Source organism: Orycteropus afer, unplaced genomic scaffold, assembly GCF_000298275.1.
Source record: "Orycteropus afer afer isolate SDZICR_OR568_19922 unplaced genomic scaffold, OryAfe1.0 scaffold00100, whole genome shotgun sequence".
NCBI lineage: Eukaryota > Metazoa > Chordata > Mammalia > Tubulidentata > Orycteropodidae > Orycteropus > Orycteropus afer.
Genome location: NW_006921687.1, coordinates 217,401 through 237,493, shown reverse-complemented (window position 1 = coordinate 237,493; position 20,093 = coordinate 217,401). Strand labels below are relative to the sequence as shown.

Sequence of the window (20,093 nt, the reverse complement as noted above, 5' to 3'; positions counted from 1 at the left end):
ATGATTTTCTTGATATGTTGTTGGAGTCTGTTGGCTAGGATTTTGTTGAAGATTTTGACATCTATATTCATGAATAATATTGGTCTTTAGTTTTCCTTTTGAGTGATTTCTTTGGTTTTGGTATCAAGGTTATGCTTGCTTCATAAAATGAGTTAGGGAGGATTCCATCCTTTTCTACGTTTTGGAATAGTTTGAGTAGGATTGGTGTCGGTTCTTCTCTGAATGTTTGGTAGTATTCTCCAGTGAAACCATTTGGGCCAGGATGTTGGTAATTTTTTGATGACCTGTTTAATTTCTTCTTTTGTTATGGACCTGTTCAACTTTTCCACATCAGTCTGTGTTAGTTTAGGTAATTGGTGTGTTTCTAGGCAACTAGAGTCTTAAAAGCTTTTGAGTGGCCATCTAAGATGCAACTATTGGTCTCCTCTCCTGTGAAGCAAAGAAGAGTGAAGAAAATAAAAGTCACCTGGAAACAATTAGTCCAAGAATATGTTGGACCATGGGGAGCTCAGCTTTCATGAACCCAAGACCAGAAGAACTAGACGGTGCCAGGCTACCAAGGAAAATTACTTGGAAAGGAATCAAACTGGAGATCCTAGATAGAGTGGGAGGAAAAATATGGAATAAAATTCAAAGACAAAAAAATGACCAGAATCACTGGTTGGATAGAGACTGGTAGAACCCCTAGAGACTATGACCCTGGATTACCTTCCTAGATATGGAGTCACTTCCATGGATTGGCTCTCAGCCCAACAGTAGAAAGACCTACATGCAGAACACCTACCCCAGGGCAATGCACCCACCTACTCTAGGGAGATGCACTCTTTAGATCAATCAGTCATGAGCAACAAGAGAAGTAGCATTCACACAGAGGGAAAGCTGGACAGACAGGAATGCATAGTTAAGAAGGGGCCAGGGAGGGATAGTCACAGGGATGGGAGGGGAGGAGAGTTTTTTATGGTTGGGGATAGTAATCAGGGTCTGAAATCAAATGTGCATGAACTGTTGAATGTAAAACAAATTTGTACCAAAGCACAAAAATGACAGTGGCTTGATCATTTCTATAGTAGAAGGTACTAGAAAAGAAGTGGTTGAGACTGGTAGTTCATTAGTTAGTGTCATTATACCACATAACTGTCTCTCCAAATCCTTTGGGCATACTTTAATTCTGGAATTCCCTTTAATTTAGTAAATGTCCACAGTGACCTCCCCTTCCTTACCTAATACACTGGTACTAGAACCAATATAGAGTTTTAGTGGCATCTTCTCTTTTTTTAGGTAAGGAAAGAAGCACAAGCTTTGGAGACAATAGATTTGGTTTCAAATCAATCTTTGTTGCTTACTAGCTCTAAGGGGCTGTAAATATCATATATTTTCTAAATGTTTCATTATCTATAAAATGGGGGTTATAATTGTTATGTCATAGAGTTTCTATGAAGATTAGAGATCGTGTTTTATAGAATTTAGTGCCTGACATATAATATTTGCATTCTGTATTACTTTCAGCTTCTAGTTGAAAGAAGAATCATCACCGTTCTATTGCCTTTCAGCAACCTGTTCCTGAGTAGGTCCAGTGTGCGTTGCTATATTTTGTTCAGGTTTCTTTTTGCTAACTGAGTTCATGCTAGTGTTTGTGGTCTAGCCCTCTCTGAGAATATGTTCTGAAAACATAAAATTCAGAGGATGGCAGAAACTACAAAGTATTTCTTTGTGGAAAGTCATATTCTTGCCTTAAAGAGCTCAAGAAAACCAGAGATGTGTGATGATTGTCTTGTGTGTGTGTGCTGTTAAGGAATTTTGTAATATTTATATTATCACATAGTAATTCTGGGTTAAAACTGAAGTAAGCACAGTAGCATTTCTTGTACAAAGTACTAGGTAGTTTCTCTGATGTCTTCCAGTCAGCAGATGGAAACCCAGAAAATGTAAGCTACTTGTATGATTGGTAGAGCCTGGCTCAGGTCTTTTGACTTGAAGTCCAGGAGATTTTCCTCCATGTAATGTTACTTCTTTCATAATAACTAACTCCCAGGTGGCAGATAATTTGGTTTATATTACTCTGATATCTGTGGTATTAATCTTACTTTATTTTCACAGTGTATTTTAAGCAATAGTTTTGCATTGTTTTGTTTCGATCTGACTTTATAGATGTAGAGAAAAATCCCACCAAATTCAATTGACCTTCCTCAAAAGCAAGGAAAAAGCTTTATAATTCTTTTTTTTTTTTTTAATTATTATTTAATAGGTGTGTGAAAAAGAAAGCAGTCCCAAGTTGGTGGAACTGTTATTGAATAGTGGATGCCGTGAGCAAGATGTCCGAAAAGCCTTGACAATAAGCATTGTGAAAGGTGACAGTCAAGTCATCAGTTTACTCTTACAAAGGCTTGCCCTGGACCTGGCCAATAACAGCATCTGCCTTGGAGGATTTTGTATGGGAAAAATTGAGCCTTCTTGGCTTGCTCCTTTATTTCCAGATAAGACATCTAATTTAAGAAAGCAAACAAGTAAGTATCAACATGTGTAGTTCCTGTTTCTGCATATGCTTATCAACATAATTCATTACCAAATTTTTGTACTAGTCCATTGTTTTTAGTTGTTTTTTTTTTTCTATGTCACTAATCTTTTAGGTAATTTTTACTTCATTTTGATGCCACTTAAGCCAAACATATTGAAAAGGTTTGAGTATCTTTTTGTGAAGGGGAGGGTCTGTCATGAAATACTTGAAAGTGATACTATATTTAAATTATTTATGAGACAGAAAGTATGTTTATTAAAAAGAAGAGCTGAACAGTAGGAACTTCATGAGAAATTGCTTTTCTTTTTTAATACTTTTTATTTCTTATTAAAACTAATACATGCTCATGTTAAAATAGGAACATATGGAAAAGTAGAAGGAAGAAAATAAAAATTAATGATTACATGTCTTATATATAATAAACATAGATATTTCTTCCAAGATGTTTTCTTAAGTTTTTATATATTACATTTACAAATACATTTAAATGAATATGTAATAACATACACAACCATATGTGCTTTGCATTTTTATCTTAATATGTATTTTTATACCAAATTAAGCCTGTATTTTCTTTATATTTTGTATTTTGTATATATTATATATACCTATGGTAAGTTATCATCGTCCTTTGATAACATTTTTTATCTTATCGGCTCTCTTATTTACTCACACTGAATGTGTCTTTAAAACTTGAGGTCCCAGCTTTTTCCCTATTTTCCCTCATGTCCACTTGTTTCTGCATAGTGATCATAACTCCATGTCTTTTCACTTTAAGCACTGTCTTGCTAATTACACATTTGCTTTATTCATCATTTTTCTGATGCATTCTCCAGGTAGATTCTAGTCCTCTTCATTCCATTAGTCTACTTTCTTCCTTACCTTCACCAGATAGAGCTTCTACCGAAAAGTATCCATCCATGCATATTGATGCCTCCACAGATTCAAGGTTTCCAACCTTGCAAACAGTCTTAGAAGGTCCCATTCCAGCTGAGTTTCTCACAGTTTCTTAACTGGTTCATATACTCACTCTTTCTTCTCCAGGGTTATTCTCACTGCCTAACACCCTATCCTTTCTTTTGATTTTGCTATCTCTTCCTCCATTTTTTGGCTCAGCATCATTGTCATTGTTTACAAGAAGACATTCCTGACCCCATGAAGTCTGGCTTGAAAGTCTTGTAGTAGCTCCCAAAGCTCCTTATTTCTCCCCTTTTATAACTCATTTGTTCCTTTCAGAGTAAATTGCACTAGCCACTGATATTTTAAAAGTAATTTTTTTTGATCCAGCAACATACTAAGTAAACATGATACAGATATTCTCAATGTGCACAAGAAAGTATTTACAAGGATGCATATTAAAACATTTTTATAATAGCATAAAAAATAGGGAAAAAATCTAAATATTTTCCAAAATATATTTTGCAAATACATTTTAATACATTCATGTATTAGAAAGCTTTACACCATTGGGAAAATAAAATGGCAAATCCAAATATCCTGCTATAGAGTATATTGTAAGTAAAAAAATAAGAGGCACGTAACAGTGTTTTTAGTATACAGATGTTGATGAAAACAACATAAATGCTTGTATATGAAAAGACTATGTCAGGGAAAACAAAGTAAGACATTAGCTTCCTGGGTGTCTATGGGGAATTTTGATTCATAACTTTACATCATGTCCAGGTCCTGTTTCACTGAGTAATGTAAACATGCTAATGTGAGCTGTGAAAGTCATAGTTTAAGAAATTTTAGCCTATATGTACAAAACCAGAAAGTGTAAGGACTTTGCCAAGTTATTTATTAATAGTAGAACATAATATATAATGCAATAATAAGAATGTTCACTTTAGAAGTCCATCAAATTTCCCAATAGTCAGAATTAATCACCTAGCAAATAGTTTATAGTAATACTTCTATCATTCTGGAATATATTCTGTGTTCTAGGCATTGTGCCAAACATTTTATATCCATCATTTCATTTATACTTTTCTATAACTGTAAGCTGTACTGTCATCTTCACTTTCTAAGTGAGGACTTTTCCACTCAGGAAGCTGTTTTGTAACCTGTAAGTGGTAATTCTATGACTTGAACACAAGCCTGGATGGCTTCAAAGGCCAAACCTTTTCCTGGGTCAAGGTAGTTTCGTAAAGATCTAGTTTGGTCATCTACGCAAAAGCTTTGTATAGTATTTTATGATTTATTTTTAAAAAACTTTATAATCACCACATGCTAATTAAGCAGTATCACTATTATAAAGTGACTTTGGAGGTAAGAATAAAATGTTCTCCAGAAATATGAGCATAAATAACAAATATATATATTTGTTGTTGTTGTTGTTGTTGTTGTTATGTGCCGTCGAGTCGGACCCAACTCATAGCGACCCCTCCTTGGGTTTCCGAGGCAGTATCGCTACGGAAGTAGGATTGCCCAACCTTCCTTCCGAGGAGTGGCTGGTGGGTTTGAACCGCCAGCCGTCTGGTTAGCAGGCAAGTGTCTTAGCCACTATGCTACCAGAGCTATAAATAACACACACACACACACACACACACACACACACACATATATCTTGGTGTTTGTATAATTGTTGAATTCTAATATATTTTTAGATATAGGATCCATCTTAGCAAGAATGGTGCTCAGGTATCAGGTGAAAAGTTCTGTTGAAGAGGGAACAGCCTCAGGAAGTGACGGGAACTTCTCTGAAGACGTACTTGTTAAATTTGATGAATGGACCTTCATTCCTGACTCTTCTGTGGACTGTGTGTTTGGTCAAAGTGATGATCTGGATAGTGAAGGTATTTATTATTTAAAAAAAAATTCTTTATGTTTTACACTTATGTACTGGCTTTAAACATTAGAAACTGAGGCAAAAGCCTGATTGAATTCATTGGAAAAACTTGAGGAAAAATATGTTCCTTGTTGAATATAATTAATGTTTACTAGCATCATTTAAGGCAATTATTGTCCAAAAAATGTATCTCTAGACTTCTAAGCATTACAATACTGCCCACAAATCAGTGAGTGGTGGCTTTTGGAGTGAGAACACTGACTCAGCCTGGAATTGGATTCCAAGTTCCATTATTGATTGAATCCTAATGTGACTATGTAAGCACCTTCATCTTGTTAAAGGTAGTGTTGCCAGCCTTGCAGGATTATTTATAAGCATTAGAGATAATGTGTATAAAATGTCTAGAACAGTGCTTAGAAAATAGTGGATGCTTAATTAAAGTAATTTACCTTTACTATAGTTAAAATAATATTAATTTTAATAGTTCATTTGAGATAAATTTTTTAAAAATTGTCATTGCAAGAAATGCAGTGAAATGACAGTGATTTGTTGTTGTTATGTGCCATCGAGTCAAACCCGACTCATAGCGACCCCTCCTTGGGTTTCCGAGGCAGTATCACTACGGAAGTAGGATTGCCCAACCTTCCTTCCGAGGAGTGGCTGGTGGGTTTGAACCGCCAGCCGTCTGGTTAGCAGGCAAGTGTCTTAGCCACTATGCTACCAGAGCTCCCATGACAGTGATTAGGGCTGATATATTGAACACAAATCAGTTTTCTAAAAATGGGGTGAGGTGCTTTTTGATGAACATGATATGATAGAAAACTGGTAGTGATAGAATAAAAGTATTTGGATGACAAAAAACAAGAGTTACTCCAAAATCTCTTGTTTCTAGTCCAAGTATTTTTTTTTTTTTAACTAACAGTATTAAGGTATACTTTATATAAAATGTAATGTACTTATTCTAAATGTATGTTTATTTTCAGAGCTTTTTAAAAATTTATACATCCATGTAATTATTAGCACTAGCAAGCTATATAATATTTCCATTGCCATAAAAAGTTCCTTTTGCCTAATAACAGATAATAGCCCCCTTCCCACACCCTACTCTCCCTATCCTGGTCTCTGACAACCACTGATCTACTTTTTGTCACCAAAAACAAACAAACAAAAAGACTCATTGCCATGGAATTGGATCAGACTCATAGAGACCCCTCCTTGGGTTTCTGAGGCGGTATCACTACAGAAGTAGATTGCCCAATCTTGCTTCTGAGGAGTAGCTGGTGGGTTTGAACCACCAGCCTTCTGGTTATCAGTCAAATTTCTGTCACCACAGATTAAATTTGTATTTGATAAAGTTTCATATAAATGGAATCATGTAGTATGTACTATTTTGTGTCTGACTATTTTCCAAAATGGTTCTACCCATAATAATAAATGAGAATTCCCATTATTCTGCGTCCTTGCCAACACTTGGTATTATCAGTCATTTTAATTTTAGCCATTCTAGTGGCTAAATTCTATCTCCTTTGAATTTAATTTTCATTTGCTTGATGACTAATTATATTGAGAATATTTTCATGTTCTTACTTACCATTCATATATCTTCTTGGTGAAGTGGCTGTTTAGCTCATCTGCCAACATTTAATTGAGTTGCTTGTCTTATTATTGTGTTATAAAAGTTCTTTATAAGTTCTGGGTAGAAGTCCTTTTGTACATATATGTATTGCAAATACTTTGTCCCAGTTGTGGCTTGTCTTTTTATTTTCTTACAGGTATTTTTTCAAAGGACAGAGGTTTTCTATTTTGAAGTGCAGTTTTCCAGTTTTCTCTTTTATGGTTCATAGTTTCTCTATCTCATTTAAGAAATCTTTACCTATCTCAAGGTTGTAAATATTTTTTCTTTGTGTTCTCTTAATAGTTTTAAAATCTTAGTTTTTCTGTTCGGGTCTATAATCTGTTTTAAGTTCATTTTTTTATATGGTATGAGTCAATGGTTGAAGTTTATTTTATTTTTTTTTTCCTTATAGTTATCAAGTTATTCCAGCACCATTTGTTAAAAATATATTTCCCTCAATTGAATTTCAGTATTCTTGTTAAAGCTAATTGACAATTAATTGATTGCATTCCTTACTCTGTTCCATTTATCTCTATTTATACCATACTGTCTTGATTACTTTCTGTTATGCCTTGAAATCAAGTGGTGTAAGTCCTCTAGTGTTCTTCAAAATTGTTCGAGCTATTCTTGGTCTTTTGCACTTTCAAATATGTTTTGAATCAACAAATCACTTCTTTGACAAATTACATTTGGATTTTTTTTTGATTGAATGTATATATAAATTTGAGTGAGTTAATATTTTGATAATGTTGAGTCTTCTGATACATAAATGTGTTGTAAAGCTATTTAAATGTTTTAAAATGTGTTTCAGCAATGTTTTGTATTGTATGTTTTTTGATACTGTTATTAATGGCATTGCATTTTAATTTCAACTTCCAATAATTCATTGCTGGTGATACTGCCTTGGAAACCCAAGGAGGGGTCGCTATGAGTCGGGGCCGACTTCACGGCACATAACAACAAACAACATATATATTACTTTGTATCCTGAGCTAGCGGAACTCACTTATGAGTTCTAGTAGCTTTTTTGTAAAATTCTTAGGAATTTCTGTGTTCATACTTTGCTAATAAAAATAGATTTACTGCCTCATTTCTAATCCATATGCTTTTTTCCTTGTTATATTGCACTGGCTAGGACTTCCTGTGTATTGCACAGATGTTATAAGAATTGGTATCTTTCCTTTGTTTCCAAACTCAGGGGAAAACGTTTAGTCTTTCACCATTAACCATGGTGTTATCTGTAGTGTTTTTCAAAGGTACCCTTTATCAGTCTGAGGAAGCTCCTTTCTAGGCCTTGTTTAGTGAGCCTTTTCATCAGTAATGGGTATTGGGAAATGCTTTTCTGCCTTTGCTGAAATGGTTATTTTTTTCTCTTTTATTTTATTAATACACTGAATTACATTGATTTTCTAATGTTAAACCAAACTTCCTCGGTATCTTTTTATATATTATTAGATTTTTATTTAGTGTCTAATTTTTATTTCCTTGTTATTATATGAATAATGCTGGCTTCTTATAATAACTTGGAAAGTGTTCTCAACTCAGCCGTTTTCTGAAAGAGTTTGTATAGGATTGGTATTAAATCCTTCTTAAATGTTTGATAGAACGCACCATAAAGGAATCTATGTTCAGAATTTTTGGTGGGAAGATTTTTAATTATATATTTACCAGCTAATGGATTTAGAATTGTTTCTATTTCTTCTGAGTTGAGTTTAGTATTTCTACATTCTTTATGCTGTTGCATTAATCAATAGCTTTATCCTTATGCCAATACCATACTGTATTGATAGATTACAAAAAATACATCCATTTCTCATCAATTACCAGATTTACTGGTTTAAAGTTATTCATAATAATTCTCTTTTTATCCTGTTAATGTTTTTAGAATCTATAATGATGTCTGCTCTTTCATTGTTGACATTGTTAATTTGTATCTTTTCCTTTTATCTGTATCAGTCTAGCTTAATTTTATTGATCTTTTCAAAGAATTAGATTTTGCTTAATTGAATTTCTCTATTGTTTATCCATTCTTTCTTTTTCTTATTTTGATTTTAATCAGCTCTTCTTTTTGTAATTATTAATATGAAATCTTAGGTCACTGACTTTAGATTTTTATTGTTTTTATTATTTTCTATATAAACATTTAAGGCTATCCAAGTACTTCTAAACACTGGTATAGCCAGACAGGAATTGTTTGTATCAATTTCAAGATTTATATTGAATATTTTAAGGTTGAGTTTTAGATCCATAGATTTTTAAATTTGTTTTTGATATGTAAAATTCATTCATTTTCCTTCCAATGCAAAATCATAAAATTTAAAGCCATATAGATAATTAAAAAAATAAAGCCTCCACATAAATCATCCTTAAACATATGATTTATTTATTGATTCTTATTTTCTTAAAAATCCATAATTTTAAAATTAGTTCTCATCCCTTTAATCTCAAAACAATTATTGCCAAGTATACTAATTCTGTTTACTTTAATATCAGACCACGGATAAACTGTAAATATAGAATTCAAATTGAGATGTACCATATATTAAATAACTTAAAATGACCTCAAAATTTAAAGGGATATTTTTAAAAAAATTTTTAAAAAGACCTCAGAGAAGCACAAGAGAATACATTGATCAGATTTGTATATAAACATTCTTTGCTTCCTGTCTATGCATGTTTAACTATTGATGTATTAGGCTCTTTCCCGCTGAACTGTGAGCTTGTATGATGAATGTTTTTTCTCCCATTTGTATTTACCCAGCACTTACTCAGTGTCTGGTCTAGGATAGTCATTTCATACATGTTTATGGATGAAGAAAAATGTAGTTGAAATTTGAAAATAAGAAGACATTATAGTTTATCATTTTGATTTTAAAGATGTTATGAAGGGAATTGACTATGCAATTCCACTAATGAAAATATGTTTAATCTTCCTTGATTGAACTATAACGCTAGCATCTTATAATCTAGTCACCTTTCTTCCTCTTCTTTGTTATTTTATTTGAAAATAGGAAGTGAAGGTTCATTTCTTATGAAAAAGAAATCAAATTCAATTAGTGTGGGAGAATTTTACCGAGATCCTGTCTTGCAGCGTTACTCACCAAATTTGCAAAGGCATTCCACTTCATTGGTAAGTTAAATTGTGATTGTGTGTGTGTGTGTGTGTGTGTATGTATGGAAATCTCTTGATAACTAAAATTATATGACAATACTAGAAACTATTGACACTGAAATTCCTTAATGTATGAAAACTTTATATGAATAATTAGAAAGCAAATAAGACCTAAATAATGTTAAATTCTCACTTGTAAAATATAGAGCATATAGAGTATGAATTTGTTTGGCATACCTATGTACCACATGTGCCTAAAAGTGGTTTTACTTTTCATTCTATTCAGAGCCCTTTATCTATGGAACCCAGGCTAGGTTATGCCCGATGATGTGACTAGGCCCCATCAACTCTCTAGGTAGAAATTGTACTGTGATTTCTGAGAAAACCAGATAAGAGCCTGAAGAACACTGAGCAATAAAGTAGCATAATACCATTATTTATTAAAACATGTATTTATTTTGTATATTGAAGATAATTTAATTTTTAGACAATCAGTATTAGTTCAACCTCAAGTATGTTTAGCAACTATGGAAGGACTCTGGCATGTTTACATGAAAGTTGTGATAATTCTAGTGGGAAAAATTGGGAGTCACTATATTTTCAGATTCACCTGGTAAGTTCTGTGCTAGCCTATGCTCTAATTGATCAGAATTTGGTGTCAAACAGTATGAAGTTTCTTTTATGTTGATTCTAGATGAAGTGAGTAAATTAATTGTTAACATATACTTAGGTCAAATAGGTCTCAGTCTTTATATATGACAGTTCTAACATACACAAACAGCTTTGTAAGAAAAAATAATTAGGTTGTTAGGAGAAATTATATGTACATATTTTTTATTCAACCTCTCTGCTTTTCCATATCCTTATATTTAAAGAAAAAGAGAAAGAGTAGATGCTTTCTTCCTAAGGTAATTTTCACACTAAAATGGATTGTTTTACTGTATCTTCATGATTGGGCTCTTCACTGTATCTACTTATTTTTATTAAAAGTATAAATAACATTTTCCCATTAAACTTCATAGATGTGTCCATATAAAATTTTCTCTTCTGCTCCAAATAATGACAGTAATTTTATTTTAACATCTTTATTAAATAGGGACCTATTTATGACCAAGAAGATTTACAGAAGCAAAGAAGAAAAATCCTGTCTTCAGATGATTCACTCAGTAAGTATTTGGAAGTAATCATAAATAGATATTTTGGGAAGGATACTGTGCTTTGTTAAATTTTCACTGTTCAAATTTTCTTAGTGCCAATTTCATGTTACATAACCTTCAAGTTGTATTCACCTAATGTTTTATACAGACTATAGAAGAATGAAATACATTTGTAAATTGAAAAACTTACCTTTTATGAGTATTACAGTGGACAATTTTATCCTTTCCATAATCTTTCTTAAAGGCAAATAATATTCTCACCAATCTATTGTTTCCCCTTCTTCAAATGTATATTTAATTTATACTTATGCTTCCTGATATATTAAATATAATATTAAATGTTGTTGTTATGTGCCGTCGAGTCAGCCCTGACTCATAGCGACCCCTCCTTGGGTTTCCGAGGCAGTATCACTACGGAAGTAGGATTGCCCAACCTTCCTTCCGAGGAGTGGCTGATGGTTTTGAACCACCAGCCTTCTGGTTAGCAGTCAAGTGCTTTAGCCACTATGCTACCAGAGCTATAATATTAAATAGTGATATACTATTTATATCTGCCACTAGAATATAAGCTCCATAGTTTGGTTTTCAACTTCATTTCCAATGCTTAGAGGAGAGCTTGACACTAGTAGGTGCTCAGTAAACATTTACCAAGTGAATTTATTTGCTTATATTTCCATGGTTTCTTTGTTTTTGACAAAAGGGACATCAAGACTTCAATCCCATGTGAGGCATTCAGACAGCATTTCTTCCCTGGCTTCTGAGAGAGAATATATTACATCATTGGACCTTTCAACAAATGAACTAAGAGATATTGATGCCCTGAGCCAGAAATGCTGTATAACTGGTCATTTGGAGCATCTTGAAAAGCTGGAGCTTCACCAGAATGCACTCTCAAGCTTTCCACAACAGCTGTGTGAAGTAATTTAGTTTATCCTTATATGTCTCAGGATATTTGAAGAGCATTTGTGTTTATATCTCATTTACTATACTTAAATCTTGAAGAGAAGGTTCTGCTTTATGTCAATGGGAAGTAATCCTTCCATTTTCCTACAGATCCTTAGTTTGTGTGGTGTTCAGAAAATTTTTTGAGGCCAAGCAATGGAAATGGACATGAGCCCTGGGTGGCACAAACAGTTACGCACTTGACTAGTAGCCGGAAGTTTGGTGGTTCGAACTTCCCCAAAGGAGGCTCGTAAGACAGGTGTAGCAATCTGCTTTGAAAGGTCACAGCTTTGAAAACTCTGGGAGGAGTTCTACTCTGCACCCATAGGATTATTATGAGCAGAATCAACCCAATGGCAATTAACAACTGCAACAGTGGAAGTGGAAAGCTGATTAAAAATGATTTCTAGGCTCTGTCCTGATGATACAGGATGCATGTTAAAGTCTATTAAGCTACATGTTTATTATAGTTTAATTATTTAATTCTAGTCAGACAACTTACTAAGTTTTTACCAAAAGCTTAAATTAAGTTAGGTAAACTAGAATTAGACATAATTTGGTAGTTTTGGCTTTGGCTTAGCTACCGATTGTGTGACAATAAGAATGTGCCACTCTGACTGCTCTAAGCCTTCCTTTGCTCATCTGCAAAACACAGAAGCTAAACTAAATGATCCCTAAGATATTTTTAGTTCTAAAATTATATGAAACTTAAGCTTTTATATTTGCTTGATGCTCTTATATGAATAGACAAAGTATAAAATAGTTAGCTAGTAGGGTTGTTGTTGGTGGTGTTATTGTTGTTATGTGCCGTCAAGTCGGCCCCGACTCATAGCGACCCCTCCTTGGGTTTCGAAGGCAGTATCACTACAGAAGTAGGATTGCCCAACCTTCCTTCTGAGGAGTGGCTGGTGAGTTTGAACCGCCAGCCTTCTGGTTAGCGGTCAAGTGCCTTAGGCACTATGCTACCAGAGCTCCGAGCTAATAGGGTGGTCCCCTGAATATTGATTTTTTTTTCATCAATTTTATGTATTATGGGTCAGCACAGTATTTATAGCCAAAGAAGATACAATGATAAATTAAATTACAATGATCACAATATGAATGTTTAAATTCTTAAGTGGAATTTTTTGGACTGAACCTCAGTGTTTGAGAAAGGATTATGCCTGTGTTTTGTTTTTTTAAAGTTAGTTTTGTTGTAAATACATTTTCCTTTTTTTAACCTGTGGGAGTTCTGGTGGCATAATGCCTAAGGCATTTGACTGCTAACCAGAAGGCTGGCAGTTCAAACCCACCAGCCACTCCTTGGAAGGAAGATTGGGTAATGTACTTCTGTTGTAGAGACACTGCCTCAGAAACCCAAGGAGGGTCACTATGAATCGGATCCGCCTCAATGTCAGTGGGAGTTATTATTTTTTTTTTAACCTGTAAACCTTACTATAATTTTGAGAACTTTTACAGCCAAAATTGCATGAATTCTAAGAATATTTAATGTGTGTTTCCTGAAAAGCTTATATGTCTAGAGAAAGAAAGAAGAGCCTGTTTTCCTTCTTTCCTTATCTAAACTGTGTTCTTTTTCCCTCTTCCACTTATTTTCCTGGAAGAATCCTCCATGTCACCTAGGTCTCAGTTTAAATGTCACTTTCTCACATTCCACTACTTTTTTCTTCCCTTCATGCCTACAGACTAGGTTCGCTACCTATGTCTGGTTTATATTTCTGTAGAACCCAGTCCTTTGCCTTAAAGCTCATTCACTTATAAATTTTGATTTAATGTCTATTGCCCTCACTAAAACTAAACAAAATAAAAATACATCTTGGAAGAAGTACGGACAGAATTCTTATTAAAAGCAAGGATGGCAAGCCTTTTTCTCACGTAGTTTGGACATGTTATCAGGAGCGACTAGACCCTAAAGAATGACATCGTGATTAGTAAATTAGAAGGTCAATGAAAAAGAGGAAGATCCTCAAGGAGATGGATTTACGCAATGGTTACAGCAGTAGGTTCAAACATAGCAAGGATTGTGAGGATGGTGCAGGAACCAGCAGTGTTTTGTTGTGTTGTACATAGGTTTGCTGTAGTCAGAACTGACTCCACAGCACCTAAAACCTGACAACAAGAAGCCCACACTAAACTGAACTTTCTGAAAACAGGAGCTATTTTAAACTTGTTCATGTCTATCCTCAGTGCCTCCATAGGGCTATGTATAGTTAAAAAACCAGATTCATTGCCATGGGTTGATTCTGACTCATTGTGACCCTATAGGAAAAAGTAAAACTGGCCTACAGGGTTTCTTAGGCTGTTAACTTTACAGGAGCAGACTACCCCATCTTTCTCTCAGAACAGCTGGTGGATTTGAATGCCAACAAACCTTTCAGTTAGCTGTTAAGCACTTTAACCACTATGATACCAGGGCTTCTTTGATATATGGTAGGGACTAGGAATTAATACATGCTTGACACTTTACTAAATTTTGAATTTTTTCGATGATAGTATTGGTCTTTTTTTTTTTTTTAAGTGAAGTTTTCAATACATGTTTGTTAAATGAGTAAGTGAATAAAGACACAGATTTAGCTAGGTCATCATAAAGAGAAGTTGAAGAGAGTGTGAATAGGTGATGCATTAGAGCATTTGATGAGTGGACCAGCTACTTTGCTTAGAACATTTTCTTAGGGAAATTTCAGAATGTCACCACCAGGTAGAACCTCTGTGTACTGCCTGAAGGGTCACAATTCTGTCTCTTTTTACAAAAATATTTCCAGATTAAACACTGGGAATAAATAGTTTTAAAATCTGTTGTCCTCAGTAGCTGGTAGAATCTAAAATTAAAGTGGAAATTTTGAAAACAAAAGGAAGCAACTTCTTGGGGGAGGAACCATCCATAGACCTCTAAACCACATCACTTTTTTGGAATTCTTTGAGAGAATAAATATGTTGACACATAAAGAGGACAATGATTGATTGTTTTCTGTGTTAACCCTTTGACCATAATAAACACCAAAGATTTTTAAAATTGAAGGTTTGTCATTGTCATTTTAATATAGGAATAGCTTAAAATTACAAAGTAGAAATTTGAAGCAAAAAGTTTCATTAAGAAAGTATAAAAGGGGTAGGTTCTAAAATGAAACGTATTTTATATACAATGACTTTTATGGTTAAATCTTATTTATATTAAAATGTGTAAGTTTTTTAAACCTAGGGTTTTAAAAAATCGTATTCTCAGGATTATGTTGTATTTCATGAATCACTAACTAATTCAAATGTGTATTAAGGCTTATTATGCTTTCATATTATACTCTTTGCAGGAATGATTTACAAGAAAACAGGTAGACTCTAAACCTTATTTTCGTGAATCTGCTTTTGACAGTCTTACTTTTTTAATTTTTCCTGGTTTTTACCCATGTTATAAGAGAGAGTAGGAGTAGTTAATATAGTGAAGTTCTGTTTTGGATTCTGTTATATATATACACATATATGTATATATGTGTACATATATATATGTATATGTATATATATATGTATATGTATATATATGTGTGTATATGTATATGTGTGTGTGTGTGTGTGTGTATATATATATATATATATAACATTCTTGAAGATTCTAGTTACTTAAGGTACAGAAGGCAGAGATATGAACTAAAATTAAGTTTCTGAGATGATTCATTTTAGAATTTTAAAATACTCTCTTTTCAGACTCTGAAGTGTTTGACACATTTGGACTTGCATAGTAATAAATTTACATCATTTCCTTCTTACTTGTTAAAAATGAATTGCATTACCAACCTTGATGTCTCTCGAAATGACATTGGACCATCAGTAATTTTGGATCCTGAAGTGAAGTGTCTGACCCTGAAACAGTTTAATCTGTCATATAATCAACTGTCTTCTGTTCCTGAGAACCTTACTGCTGTGGTAGAGAAACTGGAACAACTCATTTTAGAAGGGTAAGAAAGGGATTCATTAAAGACAAAAGGGTTTTTTTTCACTAAAGTTTCATAAGGTTATAAAATGTGCTGACATCATATCTGTAATAAGGAGTTTTAACAGTAATATAAGACTGAGACAGTTAATATTATAGCTTCTACCAACTGACTTCTGTTTTCATAACTAATTTCAAAATTAATAAATCTACTTTGATGCTATTTTCAGTTAATTGTTTTTGATTGTTTCTTCAAAGTATACCAGTATGTAATTTAATCCTCATTTTCTCTTTTATGACTAGAAATAGAATATCAGGAATATGTTCCCCCTTGAGCCTGAAAGATCTGAAGATCTTAAACCTTAGTAAAAACCGTATTTCATCCCTATCAGAGAACTTTCTTGAGTCTTGTCCTAAAGTGGAGAGTTTCAGTGCCAGAATGAATTTTCTTGGTAAGTGTTCTGTCTGATTCTCCTTCTTACTAGGTCTTCTACATATTATAAGATGAATCATATTTTACATGGGGATTTAAAGGTAGTGTTTCAGTTTAAATATTATGCTCTGGAACTTCAAATAAAGAATTAGCAGGTTGCTATGTTGTAGGTTAAATGGCAATTCCTTGGTCTATAAATAGTCATTACATTGTGTTTCTCATTAGGCTAAACTATTAAACTGAAAATTCACATGGCTGCCTGTGCTGAGGTTAACCATCCTTATATAGAACACAGTTTCTTACTGAAGTTTCCTCAGAAATGGTTTGGATTACAAGTGTCATTTTTATTTTATTTTTTAACAACTGAAATTAATCATTTTATAGTCTTCATATTATAAAATTAATGTGTGTTTATTGAGCACTTGTTCTGTGCCAACATATTACAATAATACATGCTATGATCATCACTTTTGAAAAATCAGAGAATGCGCTATGTTCTAGAACGTGAGATAATCAGGGGAATTATACACATTTGTAGCTCATCTGAAAATGTTAGCATTTCTATTTCTGAAAGTTATCATTTTAGTGGGCAAACTTACTTTTCTTCTTAGTAGTTAAACAGGGACTCCTCATATTTCATTTTCTTTAATGCCACTGGAGACCATGTGCATTTTGCCACCTATATTATCCTATTCTTGGTTCTACACTGAGAATTTTCTGGATTGGTAAGAAAAATTTTAATACTGTTTAGTGGCAGAATAAAATTTGCCTATTTATTTAAAAATCTTTTAATTTGCCATAACTTTCAGAAACAAAGATAAAGCCATGCTGATTTATGTAGTATCTTCCTTCTTCTCTCTCGCCTTTCCTACCTCTCTGCCTCCTGAATATTGAGCATATTCTTACCTTGATTCCGGGACTGAAGATAGAGTGGTTCACTCACAGTCTCTTTACTTAAGAAACTAGCGGTTAAGGTCAGAAGCCAAACATTAAACAACTGATGATACAAATAAATGTAGATATATGTTGTGCTGAGTGCTGTGAAGAAAAGGTTCAGAATACTCTGAGGGTAATAACTCAAGGGGTTCAAATCCAAGACTATGGAGACAAGGAAGCATATCACTGTTCATGACATTTTGATGGATCTGGAAATAAGACTATGTGAAAGGACCCTGTTATCTCATTTGTTCTTACTACAATCCTATAGGGGAGGACAGGTACTATGACCTAACTGAGGAAATTGAAGTATTGATATTTGTGTGTGTGTGTGCATGACACATTCATGCAATTAACTAGTTATTGTATAAGTTCAGATAAACCTACTTTCAAATATCTGATTGCTTTCTACTACACCTAATGGTTTCAGAAGTAGTTTTACATTTGAGATGATGCCTATGGAGGTGACATCTGAGTAGGTCTCCTAATCATTAAAAATAATCCTATGTGAAATGAAGTTTCAGGGTTCTTTTTTTTTTATTATTTTATGAGTATGTTCGTGTTACATCTGAACTTTAAGACTTTTTGGTTCTTAAGTTTCTTAACTATTTGGTTTACTACAAATGCTTTTTGGAAATAGGTGACGTTTAGAAGAAACTTCTTCAGCAGAAAGCTACTTTTTTTTTCAAAGTTTTATTGTGATTCATGTGAAGTTTACAGAGCAGATCAGTTTTCCATTCAACAAATCGTACACATTTTGCTTCATGCTATTGATTGCATTCCCCACAGTGTAACGTCACTCATCCCACTTCTTCCCTGTGCTTCTCTTCCCCCTTCTTTCGTGTTCCTTCCTGCCTTCAAGCTTGTCCTCTGGCAAATGCTTCCCATTTGATCTTGAATGGTGGATTGTTCTAAGGAGTATCTACCTCCATATTCTGACTCTTGAAGGTTTTATACATAAAGCATAATCCTCATTTTCAATGATGAATGTGCTAAGAAATTATTTCTCAAGCCATTTTCATAGAATCAGAGATTGTTAGAACTTGAAAGAATCTCAGAGTTCTTTTGGTCTACCTGAACTATTGATAATGGAGAAAACAGGCTATATGATTTGCTCACAGTATCCCAAATTATGTCCATGGAATTTTTATTCCTAAGAAGTACCAACTAACATATCTTCCCCTTGAAAATGTATAAAATATAAGCAAATATTGAGGATTCTTGGGATATTTCATTTTATTTTACCTAATGTTTTCCAAACTCTTATGATAAGATCAAAGAATACTTTTATTAAGAATACTTGTTAGGAGATTATACACTGGAGAACTTTTATCCTTATACTATATTGCCTATAAGGCAGTGACCTCATTTTAACTAATTATATCTGCAATGACTCTATTTCCAAAGACAGTCATATTTATAGATACTAAAGGTTAATGAAGGAGCTCTGGTAGCGTAGTGCCTAAGGCACTTGACTGCTAACCAGAAGGCTGGCAGTTCACACTCACCAGCCACTCCTTAGAAGGAAAGTTGGGCAATCTACTTCCGTAGTGATACCGCCTGGGAAATCCACGGAGAGGTCACTATGAACTGGTCCAACTTGACGGCACATAACAACAACAGAGATTAATGAACTATTTGAAAGTGTTTTTTTTTATAGTTACTTAAAAGTAATTTAAACTAATCTATAGCATGTGTCACATAGTGACATCATACATAATTTTAAATAAATGTTCTAATAATTTCTACTTTGTATACATATGGAGAGGATGAATTTACATTTATAGTTGTTTAGCTTTCAGATTAGGCAATTCTGGTAACAGTGGCATGCTGTTTCATTGTTCAGTCGCATTACTATGGATGTTACTGTATTTTAAAAAATAGATTTTTTTTATTGTCAGTGTGAGAGTGGAAATAAAGAAATATATTATTGATAACTGTTTCTATTGTTGATTCAAAATGAAATCTGGTTAAAATGATTAAAATGTTCATAATCTTATTTTTATTTTCTTTTAGCTGCAATTCCTTTCTTGCCTTCTTCTATAACAAGCCTAAAATTATCTCAAAACAAATTTACATGTATTCCAGAAGCAATTTTAAATCTACCACAGTAAGTCTCCTATTTTAAATTTTAAAACCTATGAGCTGGAAGAGAATATTCAGAAACTGGTTTTAATTTAGACGTAAAATGCAGTTGATTTCTATATAATCTTAGCTTAATACTTTTAAATATATGAATGGTTGGTTTTTAGTAAATAGAAGACCCAAATCCCAAGTCATTTTTTGGTGTTGTTTTAAACTTTTGTATTAACTTAGTGTGTCTTTTGTAGAGAGCGACTCCTCCTTGGGTTTCCGAGGCAGTATCTCTATGGAAGTAGATTGCCCAACCTTCCTTCTAAGGAGTGGCTGCTGGGTTTGAACCACCAGCCTTCTGGTTAGCAGTCAAGTGCCTTAGGCACTACGCCACCACAGCTTCCAGAGATTCTTTAAGATTATTTAATTAAGTGTTGCATTATTATAATCAACTGAGATTGTAGTAGCTGTCACTTTGACTTTTAAATTCAATTATCCTCGAAGTTATGTTGCCAATTTACTATTAACTTTGCAATTATACTTAAATAATGTGTGAGTAACATTTTTGGTGAAGATTATAACAATTTGTCTAGTTCCAGATTT

At 33.5% G+C, this 20,093-nt stretch overlaps 1 protein-coding gene across 1 annotated transcript in view; it reads left to right on the top strand.

Moving 5' to 3' along the window:
- Positions 1–20,093, top strand: part of LRRK2 (leucine rich repeat kinase 2) — a 187,507-nt gene that overhangs the window by 68,778 nt on the left and 98,636 nt on the right. The window contains exons 19-26 of the mRNA XM_007943152.2: positions 2,246–2,504; positions 5,122–5,310; positions 9,930–10,048; positions 11,127–11,196; positions 11,888–12,105; positions 15,823–16,073; positions 16,352–16,500; positions 19,434–19,527. Coding sequence (XP_007941343.1) covers positions 2,246–2,504; positions 5,122–5,310; positions 9,930–10,048; positions 11,127–11,196; positions 11,888–12,105; positions 15,823–16,073; positions 16,352–16,500; positions 19,434–19,527 — 1,349 coding nt within the window. The remainder of the gene's footprint in view (positions 1–2,245; positions 2,505–5,121; positions 5,311–9,929; positions 10,049–11,126; positions 11,197–11,887; positions 12,106–15,822; positions 16,074–16,351; positions 16,501–19,433; positions 19,528–20,093) is intronic.